Raw genomic sequence first — 14,919 nt, 5'->3', positions numbered from 1 at the left:
TATAATCAGATTATGATAACGATCAATAGTTAATAATTATATATCAGACAATTGTAGTCGATTTTTGTTTTCATCATCAGCTATACGATCGTGGGATCGTAGAGAATACAATTGAAACATATTTTAAATTAGCCGTTCATTACAGATAGGTTGTTTCTGTTAGACTTCCCACTACACAAATAATATTTGAAACTCTGCCAAGATACAAATACAGTGGAACCTCGCTTAACGAGCACCTAGTATAACAAGCATTTCGCTTAACGAGCAAAATGAATTGTAAGAAAAATGACTCGCTTAACGAGCGACGTTTCGCATACCGAGTGACGATGAGAAGAGAAGTCCCGGATTGCGCGCCTTCTACATCATTTTGTGTACACATATTATGTGTATTTTTTAATATGTTTCACTATACGAGTAAAAATCCGGAAATTTTGGAACGGATTAAATGTAATACATGTATTTGTATGTATTGTGAAACTCTGCGATTGACAGGTCGTAGCTACGCCTCTGCATGTATTCGCTTCGGTGGCAATCGCAAGCCCGACAACCGAAATCCCGTCTATCAAAATCCCGATGTTCGAAATTGTTATTTATTGTTAATAACATAAACTAATTTTATTACAGAATATTTCTTATTCTTAAGTTTTATAATGAATAAGTCAATAATAATTAATTAAGTCAGAATAATAATTAATATTATTTATTGTTATTAAGAATAAATAACAACAATTAATAATCGGACAAAAGAGCCATCGACTTAAGACTTAGTAAAAATATTTTTTTCTGTATCCGTCGTACCTATTAAAATATAGTACAATAATTTAAAAATGTTATTGTAGAAATTATAATAATAAAAGACACTGTCGGGATTTCGATACAGTCGGGATTTTGATTGTCGGGATTATGTTAGTCGGGATTTCGATACACTCGGGATTTCGAACGTCGGGATTTCAATACACTCGGGACTTCGAATGTCGGGATTTCGATACACTCGGGATTTCGAACGTCGGGCTTTCGATTGTCGAGCTTGCGATATAGACCCGTTCGCTTGATTTGTCATTCTTTGAGTGTTCAACTGAATTGTTAAGTCAGGGTTTCCCAAACTATGTTTAATAAATGTTCCATGAAAACGTAGAATGAAGTAATTACTAAAAAAATAATTAATGTTTTTTATTATTTAAATAAAATATATCCCTTTGGCCAGATTATTAGTTAGTTGGTTTACTATGATTTATATTATTTTGTTTAACATTTATTTTTTTATTTGCATTATCTTACCAACAAATTATTATTTATTAAATTTTATTGTTTATGTATTATTAACTAGTTTAAAATAAGAAGTGAACATTTCAGGATTTACGAAGTGTTCCGTTGCAGGAAATGTTTGGGAAATTCCTTTGTTAAGGAATAGAAAATTATTTCTTCACTGCGTTGTATTAACTACCATATTAATTTTTCCATATATTTATCAAGGTAATGTTTATTACATTACATTTATTTTTTTTATTAAAAAGACATAATTACTAATTTTAGCTAAAAATAACTAAAATACACAAATGAACATTTTCTTAAATCAACTTAACAAAACCAGGAGTTCGAAGACAATAACAACATAAAACATTTCTAATTATGATTATCATCATTGTAATGAAGATTTCTATCAAAATGCAATAAATCGAACATTGCATTTTTTCTTATTATTTTATAAAAGATTATGAAATAATTGTTTTTTTTAATTTTATAATTATATAATTTTATATAAATTATTATTATACATTGCATTTTAATAAAAAATATCTATATAAAAATGTATTAGGCTTGTGATTATGTAGGCATCCCATCGTACACGTAAACCATTTTTTGTTTGTTTTAAACTTCAGCAATATATTTAAATGACTAACAAAAATAAAAGCTATTTAGTAGTTTAATTTTAAATTTTATTAGTAAAATACCTATGGCGAATCACAATTGAACTTATGGATAGCTATAATTTGTAAATAAAAATATCTTTTAAAAGATTTTGCATATTAAACTATTTGCTTATAAATATTGACAATGGCAATGTATTCCTGTCAAATATAGTTATTCATCATTTTTCTCATCAATTTACTATTATTTGAATATAAACAGAGATTGAAATTAGAAATTTAATTTACGTAATATCAACAGATGACTCTGAGAGAATATCTATTATACAAGATTCAAATATACAAGGTACACCTGAGCGCATAGAAAAGAAGACTTGAGGTTAAGAGAATAAAGTATTGGAATATGTATTTATCTTTGGTGATAATGCAATAGTCATGAAATGATATCATTCATAACATTAGTCGTTTTATGTATATTGTTACTTAATGTTTGTCGGTAACTAAGAATTTCGCGAAATATGTCAAAAAGTCAAGAGCTCTTGGTTGTACCTTGTTTATTTTTATCATGATATTATTATGTTATTATCGAAAAAACCCACGTTCAGTTAGGATTATTGATTAGGGTGTTTATAATAACAAACATAATGGGAAGGACATCAATTTATTATATAGTAATTTGTAGTAATAAGTAATAAAACAACAATGAATAGTTTAAAATAAAAGAATATACACTAATTACTTGTTTTCTTTATATATATATATATATATGTATTATGTATGTATATATAAACTGGAACAATATACTATGCCATTGTTGTATTTCTTATTAAATATACTTTAACTAAGTACATATACTATTTCTAATATTGCTACACGTTAATTAAATTCTTGTTTATAAATACACTAAACATAAAAATGATAAATACTTATATCAATCCAAAAATACTTAAAATTCACAATTCAATAATAAAATTCATAAAATAACAGTCTTTTTTGGTACTAATATGCAAATATTTTAAAAATCCTCAAACGCACACAAATCTATCAACTAACAATACTTATGTTATATAGATATTTATAATATGTACAGATTTAAGTATAAGAAACATACTTCTCAGAGTTGAAGCAAAGTAATTGCTACACACTATTCGCACATACAAAAAAAAATGACCACCCGTACACGTAAGATAATAAGGATATTCTAGAGCACGGAGCGGGGGTCCTTAGACAAAATACTGTCAATTTTGGAACAATAAAGATAAAATCTTTTCAGCTAATATAGACATAATAAATATCTCTTACACAACTGGCAATAATATAATATCAATAATATATGTATATCAATTATAATAAAAAAAAACTTATATATTTGCGATGAAACAGCTTTTTCTATTCGTAGAAAGAGGCTCTCTCGCTTAAGCTCCAATTAGCCTCTCGAACTAAATACGAAAACATTGTGCACCGAGTTCTAAATAAAAAAAAACGCGTTCACTCTGATCCTCAAAATCTACATTCTATTATTATAAATTTAAATGAAAAATACAAAATAATAGTAGAAAGTCCAGCGTTTATACTGCTAAATTTACTATAGAAAAGGGTACCTCTGTTGTAATTAGATATATATTTCCTTAACACTAAGTAATGGATTTATAATAAAGTTGCAACAATACAATGCAACAACGGCAGAACAAGCCTAAATATTATGAATCAATATTAGTGAATGAAATACATAAACTAAATACAAATATACAAATTGACGATTACAAATAAGATGTAAAAATAAGTAAAAATATAAGGACATAAGGGAAGAGTAATGTTAAAAATTATTATGTTTTTTTTTTAAATATAAAAGTAATCTTTTAAAGTATTGAATGTTCGAATCATCTGCTGCTGTTGCTCGCATCAGATTTCATAACATTTTACATTTGCGCAAATTTGTTTACGACGTTATCGCCGTCTTGCCGGTCTGCGCGAAGAGAACACCCTGATATGTGACACCGTTCAACTCCATACTAACCACTAATGAATTATCACCGTTGCGAGAATCACCTGAAAATGAGGAAAAATAATATTTTAGTACTGGAACCAAGTGAAGATGAGTAAGTTGCATACCTCGACTGTTAATTTTGATGTGCGTGCTGCTGTTGGTTAGCGACTTGGGGGGTTCTTCTTCCTTCATGAACTTCTTGGGTAGCGGAGGTGAATCTCTGTGATCGGGCTGCTCTCGTTTTACCATTGGCGGGGAACTGTCTGATAGATTAAGTGCTTCCTTCTGAGGCTCGACTGGTGGTTGATTGTTGTTGTACAAATTCCATAAGGTGATACGAGACATCTCCAAGTTGTCGTTTCGTGGGGATGAGTCGCCGTGGTTTGGTGGGGTTGATCCAGCGTTCCTTATTTCTTTGTTTAACAACTTAACATACTCCAACATTCGAGTCTCGAATTCACTGGGGGCCAATCCTGGTATTGGGCCACTGGTCATGGGTTGACCCATAGGCGTCGGATGGCTAGGATGATGAGCACCATTATGTAAACCGATTCCCCCACCCATCACGGAATTCATTCTTGCAGCAATTTGTTGTTGTTGCGAAACCAGGGTTAACGGCGACATTTGCGCTGGATTCGGAGAGCGTTGATGGACTGACTCGTATTGACCATAGCTACTCCTTCTGCCTTCCCTACGATTTCCATCTATGGCGGCCTGTAGCTCTTGCGGTGTGCTCAGGCGACGCTTATCGCATTCATAAGGATACAAATACTTCATATATCTGCAAAGTTAAAACAAAAACATAAAGAAACATCAAAAACAACATGTATAATAATAATAATAATAAGCAAAAATCTAGATTATATTTATATTTCACACACGTACACGCACATATACAAATACGCGCGCATTGGCATCGTAGAAAATACATAACGCGCGTATATTATATTTAACAGTGGCTTGTGACTTGTCTAGATAAATGATCGGTGCTATATTAAGAAGACCTGAAGGCTTGACGGATTACTCCTCGAAATCTATAGATATCAAATACTCACTGTGTACGCAATGTGAAAGCTGCGGATGTGATCGACGACGGTAAATGCAGTCCTTTGATAATCTCCTGCCACAGCTTCTTGTTGATGACGTCCACCAATCCGCCTCTAGCAATTACCAAATTGTATAATTCGAATAAATCCAAAACAGATTTCGCCATTATTGGTAGTCTGTTGATCGGAGTTCCTGCGAAGACAGAGAAAGAACAAATGAATATTAGTTGGCCGCACTCCAAGTAAATCCACATGTATTTATATTAATATAATAACTCCGAATTTAATGGAGTTGCCTTTTGCGAATCATTCATCATGTGGTAATTTTAACAATCACACTTTGTACTGACTGCTAGCGCGTTTTTGATTTATTTCCAATCTCAAGGATTGTTTGGGGCAATGCAAAATATTTTGATCGGACCGCGCGTCGTCTGTGTGTGGAACACAGCAACAACAACAAATGATACATAAAGAACAAACAGTTCTTTTATGGTGATGAACATTCCAACGGGCGGGGGTCGTAAAATAACACTCTATTGCCAGTGGTGAGACGGCCACACTGAAACTATAACTTATACGCGGTGACATTTATTAATCAAACCAGTAATACACACGTCTAGCCGTTGCGAACAGACCACAAAACATAACTGCATACATTGTATTTCACTCTCACCATTCGCTTACTCACCACACACTCAACATTCGGTTCTATACCATTAAAATCGCATCTGCATTAGCGCATAATGCAACTACATTTAACATTAAAGCGACTACATGGCAAGTAACTTGTCAGGTGTATGTAGAATGATTTGTATTTGCGATCAAATGAATTGAAAGTTTCTAAAAGAAAAAAAATATATATATTTTTAATGAGGCTTGCACTAAGTGACATTGGCTGGGAACGAGTCAGTCATTTAAGTAGTGTTTGGAAAATAAATGGATTTCCTCACATTTTTAGAACGCGCGCGAGAAGTATCACAATTCATTTGTTTTTCTGCCAGCCTCCACGCACATTACACACTCGCATACAAACTCACATACAGTGACTTGTGATTTATTAATTGAGAGGAGAAGAATGAAGAAAGAGAAAAAAGTCATTGGAAGAAAAGCGTCGTAACACCTGCATTTATTTTTGGCCAGTTCCACCAGTTGGTGGTTCAAAGAAATTTATTGATTGTGTGTAAATAAATAAAGGGAAGAGGTGGAGGATGTATCATTGTGGTTGTTTGGGGCGAGTAAATGGTTTGCGTCTACAGCTCGCTCGGAAACCAAATGCAATTATGAAAATGTGACTTAATGTTACCGAGATTTATGGTCCGACTTAAATATATTAATTTATGGGCTTATCTGCGTGGCCTGAGGCGCGCACAGCACAACAGTTCGAAACAACTTTTATAATTCATTTTCATTCAAAACGCGTTTATAAATGTGTTATTATTTATTGTTGCGTTATTGGTTATTGGGTCTGTCCGGTCCCGTTCCGTTCCGTTCCGTTTCGTCCCCCCAACCCTGAACACACCGGATCGGATCGGCACGGCCCGGGTCGTTCGTTGCAACGGGACGAAATGGGAACGAGGGAGGAGAACGGAGGTGGAGGTGAAGGCGGCGATGGCCGCACGACGACGAGGGCAATTATAATTTTACGCGTTATGTAAAAGCTAAACCGAGGCCGACGAATTCGGAGATCGAAAACATTTGTCTAGGGAACGCATATAATTACTAGTTCGAAAATAGAATACACACGAATCATAATAATCTGACTGACGAACCGACTAAAATTAAATCAATCAACTTCAACGTCGTCTTCGCCGCCGCCGCCGCCGCTGAATCCGTACATCCCACATTCCGTTTCTTTTTTGGCAAATCGTTTTATCGCGCTTTTACGCAATCCGCTTCTTTACAGGTAAGCCAGATGACTGATGACGATTTCTGCTTGCCACGTGACAAATAAAAATAATATGTTTCTTTGCGTGGCCCACATCACTAATATAAATAGTATTATCCTCTCTGATTTCAATTCTCGGCCAGGGCGCACGTGGTGTCCTCTTCCTGATATTATTTTCAGTCTGCATGATATGTAATTACCATCGCACACTGAGGCCGCCCTGAGGTCAAAGTTTACCGAAGAACACTTTGCTCAATTTTATCGCAAAAGGGTAATATTATAGAAAACGATTAGAAAGGCTCTGCTAAACCCCGTAAACTATCCGTATCGCATGTCGTCACGATATTCCATTCTTCCCAAGAATGCAGATTTTTGTTTTCCGTCTTCTCTACATTCCGCCATTACTATACAATCCTATTAAAACTTGCACTGCCATCATCATTCACTAAATCCATACATTGATTAAATTTATTTATACCTAAAGTATCGTTATTATAATATATTATTTGAATAATGAAAAAAGATTAAACGAAACAACTTGAAATTACACAGCAGAAAGTAACATGATTGTTTGTATATAAGATAATGTTTATATTAAAAATTAATGCAATAAAATATTGTGAGTAGTAATTTGGATGTGTATTTCAAAATCAAGTGGTAATAAATAACGTCATCAGTTCTGATTTTTTCCTAGTAAATCTACGAATGTGAATGATGCGAGTGTGTATCAGATTTTTAGAGATGCGAGGAGCGTATTTAAGTGTGGCTCGTTTCATAAGTCGCTAACAGTTAAATATAAACTAAATTGAAGATAATAAAATCCGTTCCGAAAACAAGCTTGAGTTAAAATAAACGAGGGAGCAACAAGGCACTTTGATTTTGCTGAGTAAACTTGATCTTTGATAGATTTGCTTTCGTAAAACAACGGCGAGTATCTAGGAAACCGCTTCCTTACCGAAAATATATTCATATATTTGGCTAAGGATTTTGTAAGGTACATGGAACATCCGGAGCAGATGTGCGCCGAACTTTGAGGATATTAATTACACATAGAGCATGTGTACACGGTTTATAATATTAATAGAATTTGTTAAGAGATTGATTTACATGAAAGAGCGTGTTGTCGAGCTTCTTGCTGGATATTTGTCATTCATTCATGCAAATGGTTCGAGGAATCCCGGTCCATTCTATGTACGTGATCCGAGACAGTTCCAGCAATTGCCGAACAATTGCGAGGGGGGTACCATTGTTTTTTTAATTGACTTTGGGGGGTTGGGGGGATGTCGCGGAATGGCGATAACAGGGAGGCAGGGATAGAGGGAGGTAGTAAGAGCGATGCAGGTGGGCTCCGGTCGTTCCGCGTCCGCCAAAATGCCATTAAATCATTCCTTCCGATCGCCTTCCATCAGGAATGCCAGACGATTACTACGAACGAACGATGTTACTTCTTGCAAGCGCACACCTCTCACATCTTTCTTCTCTCATACATATTAAATACACCATTAAAAATAAAACAAGCCCCCCAATCGATTTCTCGAATCGGCATCCATCAACGGAAGAACTATACACAGAGAAGACCTTCCTAACGAGGCGTGAAAACTCGTCCGACGCACCGATGAAAAAGGAGCGCAAGAAGAGAAGCACCGAACGAGAAGTGAGAAGGAGGATGAGAAGTAGTAGAAGAAGAAAAGCAGAAGAAGAGGAAAGACCAGAACCAAGAAAAAGAGCATCTTCTTGAAGGATACACTTGTTAATCATATGTCACGTTTTATTAAAAAGGGCGCACCTAAGGCAGTCTCTATCTCTTGTAATTACTGATCGGACTTATTTATACAGGTTATTTATTATAGTCCGAGGAATGTTTCCAACGGCTGCTACATCGAACTAATTATCTTCGTGCTTTATGGGAGAATAATGGCATTCGAAAAGGACGAGCGAATTAGCGTTTCCGAGCCGATAAATCCTCGCGCAAAAAATCATTTTTCTGCATCGGGAATCGGTGCATTATTATGCGAAATGCATAAATCTTGGAATGCAAATCCTCCACAGCGATTGACAATCATCCCGTTCCGTAATAAACTGCTGCAGAGGTAATTAAGCCGCTGGTAATAAGAATCGACTCAGGGAAAACTGCTGGACGCATTTAATGGCCATTTTATTATTATTATAATGAGTTATTGCGCACCCGAGGCGGTCCAGATATTATTACAATACGTCACGAATTTAATAGAGAAACAGAATCAAATTAATGGTTCGCAATTCTCCACTAGATTACTATTGATTATTTGTCAAGTGTACGCTTCATTTTCTTGTTCATTTAATTTTTGCTGTATATAAACATTCTAGAGAATATTAATTGGCCTACGCTTTCGCTGCCGATCATGGCGTATCGAATGTGATCAAGATTACGGCGAGAAATTAATGGATGACCGATTGAATATTTCCAGGTCGTATTTTATAATCAGTAGTGTGAAAACTGGGAGGCCCGTCCCTTCGAGGGGTTCTCAATTATAATATTATAATATCCAACGGTTCCTAAAGTGTTTCAACGCGCCCTCAGGAGCTCGCATCTATTTATGATAGTTATAGACACCGCGATTGTTACAAACATAATTTTCTAGATTCTAGAATCTAGAGACTTGATGGAATATTTCCTACACGAATTTCGGTGACACGCTTTTTGTTTCTAAATCTGTGTGGGTTTCTCCCCTATTTCCGAGTCCAATTAATTTTCTAGGAATATTTTCCGACAAAATTATTCGTACATCTGCCATCTAAAAATACATTTCCAACGCTTCCTTCCTCCTCCCATTCCTTGATTATCTCATTACGAATTTTAATTAAGAAATTCTTACTTGTGCGCATTACATATTTGCTTCTGTCCCTCACGTAACTCTATTGATAAATTTTAACCTGCATTTTTACTGCATTTTACATGCACTACTCCCATTATGAATGGATAGCGAATCTAATTACAAAATATTTATAATTTCTTATATTCAAAATAAAAAAGCTATATAAATTAAGTAAATTCTTCTTCTAATGGATGTGATGTATGAAGTATTGTAGTTACAGAAAATGGTTTAATAAAGCACATGCAGTTGGTTACAAACTGGTAAAATGTAGCGAATTGAGCGAAAATAAATGTGTAACAATCCTTGAGCGGCGGCAATTAGTGTAGTAATGTTTTTATGCAGATGGACTGGCTGCGAAACCCGGTGGCGAGAGGTTTTTGTATACAGTAATATTCCGACATGTTTGCGCATATTGTGGCAGAAAACGCACTATAAAATACAGAATATATATATATACAAATAGTATACAGCATGCGAGAGTGCAAGATGCAAATCGAGACGTGCGAAAACAATAACCGAGGCCGAAATATAAACAGACGATAAGTGCATCGATTTGAATCGATTCGGTGAAACTGGTAAATACATGGAACGTGCTGAAGTAGGTGAAGTCTAGACGACCACAAGGAGAAGGTGGACAATTACATTCGATTACAATGTAGGTGATTTTACAGACGAAGAGAGCAATGGTAAAATGGGTCCCTTTTGAGACGGACCATTGCCGCAACGTCAACAAACACCTAGCTACTTTCAAGCACGTACAAGGCAGTCCTGGCAGGACTGCCTTAATTGATCAATCCATTAATCCAGCAATTGCATTCCTGAAGGAGTAGTGTTTTGCAAACACACAGAGAACTCTTAATAATTTCATTTTCCGTTTTCCATTTCTATTTTTCCATTGACAAATGTGTGAAGGCCGGCCGTGTTGCTGCTACTATAATGCTCTCTGTCTGTACGTAGGTATGCAGCATGAATGTATGTATGTATGTACATGCGTTATTAAAACGTGAACTCCTCGCTTGAAGCTCGCGGCAAGATGACCGTATGTTATGTGTGTGACAGACTGTAAATAAATGTTAACTCAACACACGTTGATGGATACGTCGAACTACCTTTTAACCCAACATAAACGTTTCTTTCGCTGCGACAATAACACCTGTGCACAATTAACTCGCCTTTTATAACTTCTACTTAATTATTAACAGACATAAAAGTGTTTTACACATTTTATTCCTGAACGCCATCCAAAACAACGTCGCCCCCGAAACACCATTTCGAGCGCGCTCTTTATTTATTTATTTTGTCTTCTTCCTGCACTCGGGATTATTTTGTTTCGCAAATCACCTAAGAAAGGCTGTAGAGACCGCAAAACACTCCGGGGCCTCGGAATGTAAATACGGGCATTTTCGGTGGACCAGGTCCAATTAAAATTCGCCCAAACCACAACAATTTCCAAGAGGAAACATATGCCGAGGTGGTCCCAGCGCACACGCATCATTAAGCAATCAATGGAAAGTCCAAAAGGCGATGTAAGATAGCTTGCTTTCTTTCCGTCCTAAAAGCTAACAATTATCGACTGAAGTGAATAATCAGAATACGGTACTAACTTATAAACAACAATTAATACAATGACACCGTTGTATCAATTGACAGTACGGGAATTATACCTTCTCTGATGATGGTGACCATAAATAAAATAATAATATTGATGAATATTGGAGAAATGGAATGTTCTGAAAAACAAGCTAGTATTCTTTGGATTCCTTTCGTCGATACAGTGCTAGGATTTTTCAGAGACAATAAAAAACAATGAGTTTTCCCTTTGCAATCGTGTGAAATCCTCCTTTAACCAGTAGACATCGGAATTTCATTTGAGTTTCGGAAAAATCGTGTCACGATCGACCGTTACGTAAGCGACGTTGGTCTTGAAAATGAGGTGTTTCTGTATATTTTTCTAACGATATGCTAAGTATAATTAAAATGGTTCACGAGATTGATTAATTACGCGAGGGTGCAGGGAACACATGTGAGATGTTGGCAAACGGAGAAGAAGACGAAGAAGAGCACATAATGGCGGCGACGGTGAGTGACGGGAATGCGTACAAGGGCTGCCAACACAAACACACCGGAAGTGTCCGCTAATTATAAATATGTTGTCATCAATCACGGCGCGCGTCTGACATCAGACTGTATCATATGATGTCTTTCTGTGTTATTAATTATATATATGCTGACTTTGTGGCGGACGACTCACGAATATAAAATTTCAATTAGCCTCAAAACGAGATAAATGAAACGCATACGTTTCTTCTGTGCTCTTTTTCGTTCTTTGTTTTAGCTTTGTTGTTTTGTTGTCCGGCTCCAAAACGGAATCCATCTCCATCGATAGAAAGGAGACGCGACAGTTCCGGCTATTTTTAAGATGCTAACACGAAATAACGTTTGAATGGATGAGAGCGGATGATGATACGCAACTGAATCGATTATGAAAAGCGCTAAATCATTCAGGCGCGGGCCCGGTCCTCCTCTCCTCTATGTGCATAGTCCCGGCCCATAGTATAGAATTAAACAGTAGCCCAAGTTCGAAACATTATATATTACATTCGATAATGGTATAATAGCCCGGTATTTTATCCGCATAACGGGGCGGCATTTAGTCTACCAAATTGCTCGGTTATTTTCTCTCCGTCGCATCATTATTATTCGAATCTACCTGGCCCAAACATCGGCGTGCCGCGCTATTTACCGACGATGGATTGAAGGAATCGCAGATAGTCCAATTTGCAATGCAACAAACAAAGCTTAATGAATTAATCAACATCCGGCGAGGCCAATCGTGGTCGTAGAGACACGAAAATTATCGGCAGTTCTCTAATTCGATAATGGGTTATTGTCGGTGTCAGTGCGAACGGAAAAATACCAGCAGAGACGCGAAAAGATAATGCCGTAATAATACCAATAATAATAAATGGTAATAATAGTTCAATAATGATTTGCAACATATGTACGTATATAAAAATATCTAGCCGGCAAATTGTCCTAATTATATCGTGACCCAAAGGAATCGTGCCGTTATTAAAATACTAGTAATGTTATATTATTCGAGTTGTTTGCATTTCTCAGAAAAAGAGCTGATCATCCATCAGCGGCGGCGCCGTCGCTTCTTACGTAATGAAGAGGAAAAAAGCAAAGGGCCATGATGGTATTCATGACATACTCCGTGCGCTTTTCCTGTTCTCATTTTCGTTTTCTTCCTCTTTCCATTCGTGGATGCGTCCACCTTTTTTTTAATTGATGAAAGCCATTTCTATGGTTACCTTGCTATGCTATGTTGTTCTCTCTGCTCGGTGATTAATGAGCTTTTGAAATGGCCGTTTGTAGAAATTATCGTTTCATTAAATATTGTAATAAGCTACGGAATTACTTCTTAATTACTCCAAATATCGTTGATTAATGTGTGTTTTTGAAAACGCATCTTCAACATGATTTGCCTCGATACCAAATTTCAATCTTTTAAGCGTCTCTCAGACTCAACTAAAACGTAAAACACAGCAACAACGTACTTTTTCTTTTAATTGGTACGAATGGAATTTTACACGTAGCTATAAATAGGGCGTAATTGAATGTTATCAATTTTAAAAATAGTATTACGATAGTTATGGAATAGTTTATAGAAATATAGTACAATAATAATTTTGTCCCAAAAATAAATGCAAGAATCATTGACAAATTAAATATTTTCTTTTAGAAATATAACAATTTTGACTACTTTAAAATAAATGTTTCTGCAGGCATAACTACCAAGTAGTTCTTAAATATCATAAATGTGGTAGTACTTAAAAAGTAAGTACAGAACATAAATGTTATTGTAGGTTTTTCAAGTTTATTTCAAGCGCAGAGTAATTGGTTTCATGCAAAATGGAAACAAGATGTATTAATTAAATTAAGCTGTTCATTAAAGGCTGATATTTGTGATAATTAGAGAAAAGAATCGAAAATTGATTTGCGGTTTTGACGAACGTCACTGCCTCGAATTTGCACCCTGCTAGCAAGCTGCAAGCGAATCTTGCACGCGAACTGACAGAGTACACATCACGAACGTTTTCGAGCCATGGGAGTGAACAGGCAGGCCCGGCATCAATTTTCATTAGATTAAATTACATTAAGCAGGCAATTAATTCGACTCACCTCTTTTCTGCATGAAAGAGAATAGGTCATCGAGAAACTCCTTGCGTTTTGGGTCGTCATTGATCTCGTACAGCTGCAACGGAAGAACAAGAAATAACACATGAGATACATAAACAAATGAGTGTAAGATATTTGCACAGGGAATTGCATTTTCCAGGATGTAAAGCTAGGGGAAGCGGCGTTTCGACCGTTAACTTTTATTTCCTTAGGAGCGAACGTGTATCGCACGATTCGAGGTGAGATAAACAAATGTAATTATTGCGCTGAGCCGATTCGAATGTAGTCGGAATAGATTAAGACTCATTTGCGAATGCCCTGAAAGCGGGAGGCGGTTGCGGGTGCGCGGAGGCGGCGAGGAGAGGAGAGGACAGATTCCACTCGAATGTAAATCGAAGCGAGAAGAGGACGCATCCTGCTCTCGCGCTCGGATGATTAATTACGATTTTAAATTACAGTTTTGTTTTGGTCGCTCTAAAACCTTATTATTAATTACTCCCCGCGCTTCGGCCGTTTCTTTAGTTTTGTTTGCTGCATTCACCTCCTTTCCACGATCGCTCACCTCCTCGTAATTACACGCTTTTAATTCGAGAGTGTCGTACGCAAAAGGATTCGATTAATATTCGCTATAAATCAAAATCGTTTATTTGCGTAGGACGTATGCTCGAGGAGAAAGAGACAAATTAATGGGAAAATGGTTGGAGCTTTTGTATCTAACCGGGCATCAATCAAGCGGGTTGTTAACAACTTGTGCACATCGATTGAATCAACCTTTTTTCATCCTCTATCTCTCTCTCTCTCTTCGTAGCTTTCATGCGGCTTTTTTGAAGGAAAATAAGAAATATACACACACAAAAAACGAGTCCAAGATTAGCAGACCGTCTGTGATGGGCGTGGGTCCCATTAACAACATCAGTCTCCGGCATAAATTGGTACTGAACGTATTGTTTTGTTGCAGTAGTCGCTGTTAGTTTGTTGTAATTTCTGTAATTAAGTACATGCTGATACATTGACAAAGGACGATCTGGTCTCGGCCTTTGTTGATCGAAGGCGTTCTCTGTATTTGGTCCGAGCCTGATGATGATTTTGTGGGCAA

General features: G+C 36.3%; 1 protein-coding gene across 4 annotated transcripts in view; it reads right to left on the bottom strand.

Moving 5' to 3' along the window:
- Positions 1-3,668: 3,668 nt before the first annotated feature.
- LOC108561681 (protein dead ringer-like) overlaps positions 3,669-14,919 on the bottom strand; it is a 48,233-nt gene continuing 36,982 nt past the window's right edge. For all 4 annotated transcript variants that reach the window (XM_017919737.1, XM_017919740.1, XM_017919738.1 and 1 more), the window contains exons 4-7: positions 13,827-13,899; positions 4,911-5,094; positions 3,981-4,636; positions 3,669-3,917 (exon numbers count right to left, since the gene is read on the bottom strand). In XM_017919737.1, the coding sequence (XP_017775226.1) occupies positions 3,808-3,917; positions 3,981-4,636; positions 4,911-5,094; positions 13,827-13,899 (1,023 nt within the window). In that variant the 3' untranslated portion in view covers positions 3,669-3,807. The remainder of the gene's footprint in view (positions 3,918-3,980; positions 4,637-4,910; positions 5,095-13,826; positions 13,900-14,919) is intronic.

Source organism: Nicrophorus vespilloides, unplaced genomic scaffold (genome assembly GCF_001412225.1).
Source record: "Nicrophorus vespilloides isolate i.1.1-1 unplaced genomic scaffold, Nicve_v1.0, whole genome shotgun sequence".
NCBI classification, from domain to species: Eukaryota; Metazoa; Arthropoda; class Insecta; order Coleoptera; family Silphidae; genus Nicrophorus; species Nicrophorus vespilloides.
Note: the sequence above shows the minus strand (reverse complement) of the source record. Positions and strands in the feature narration are given on the sequence as shown.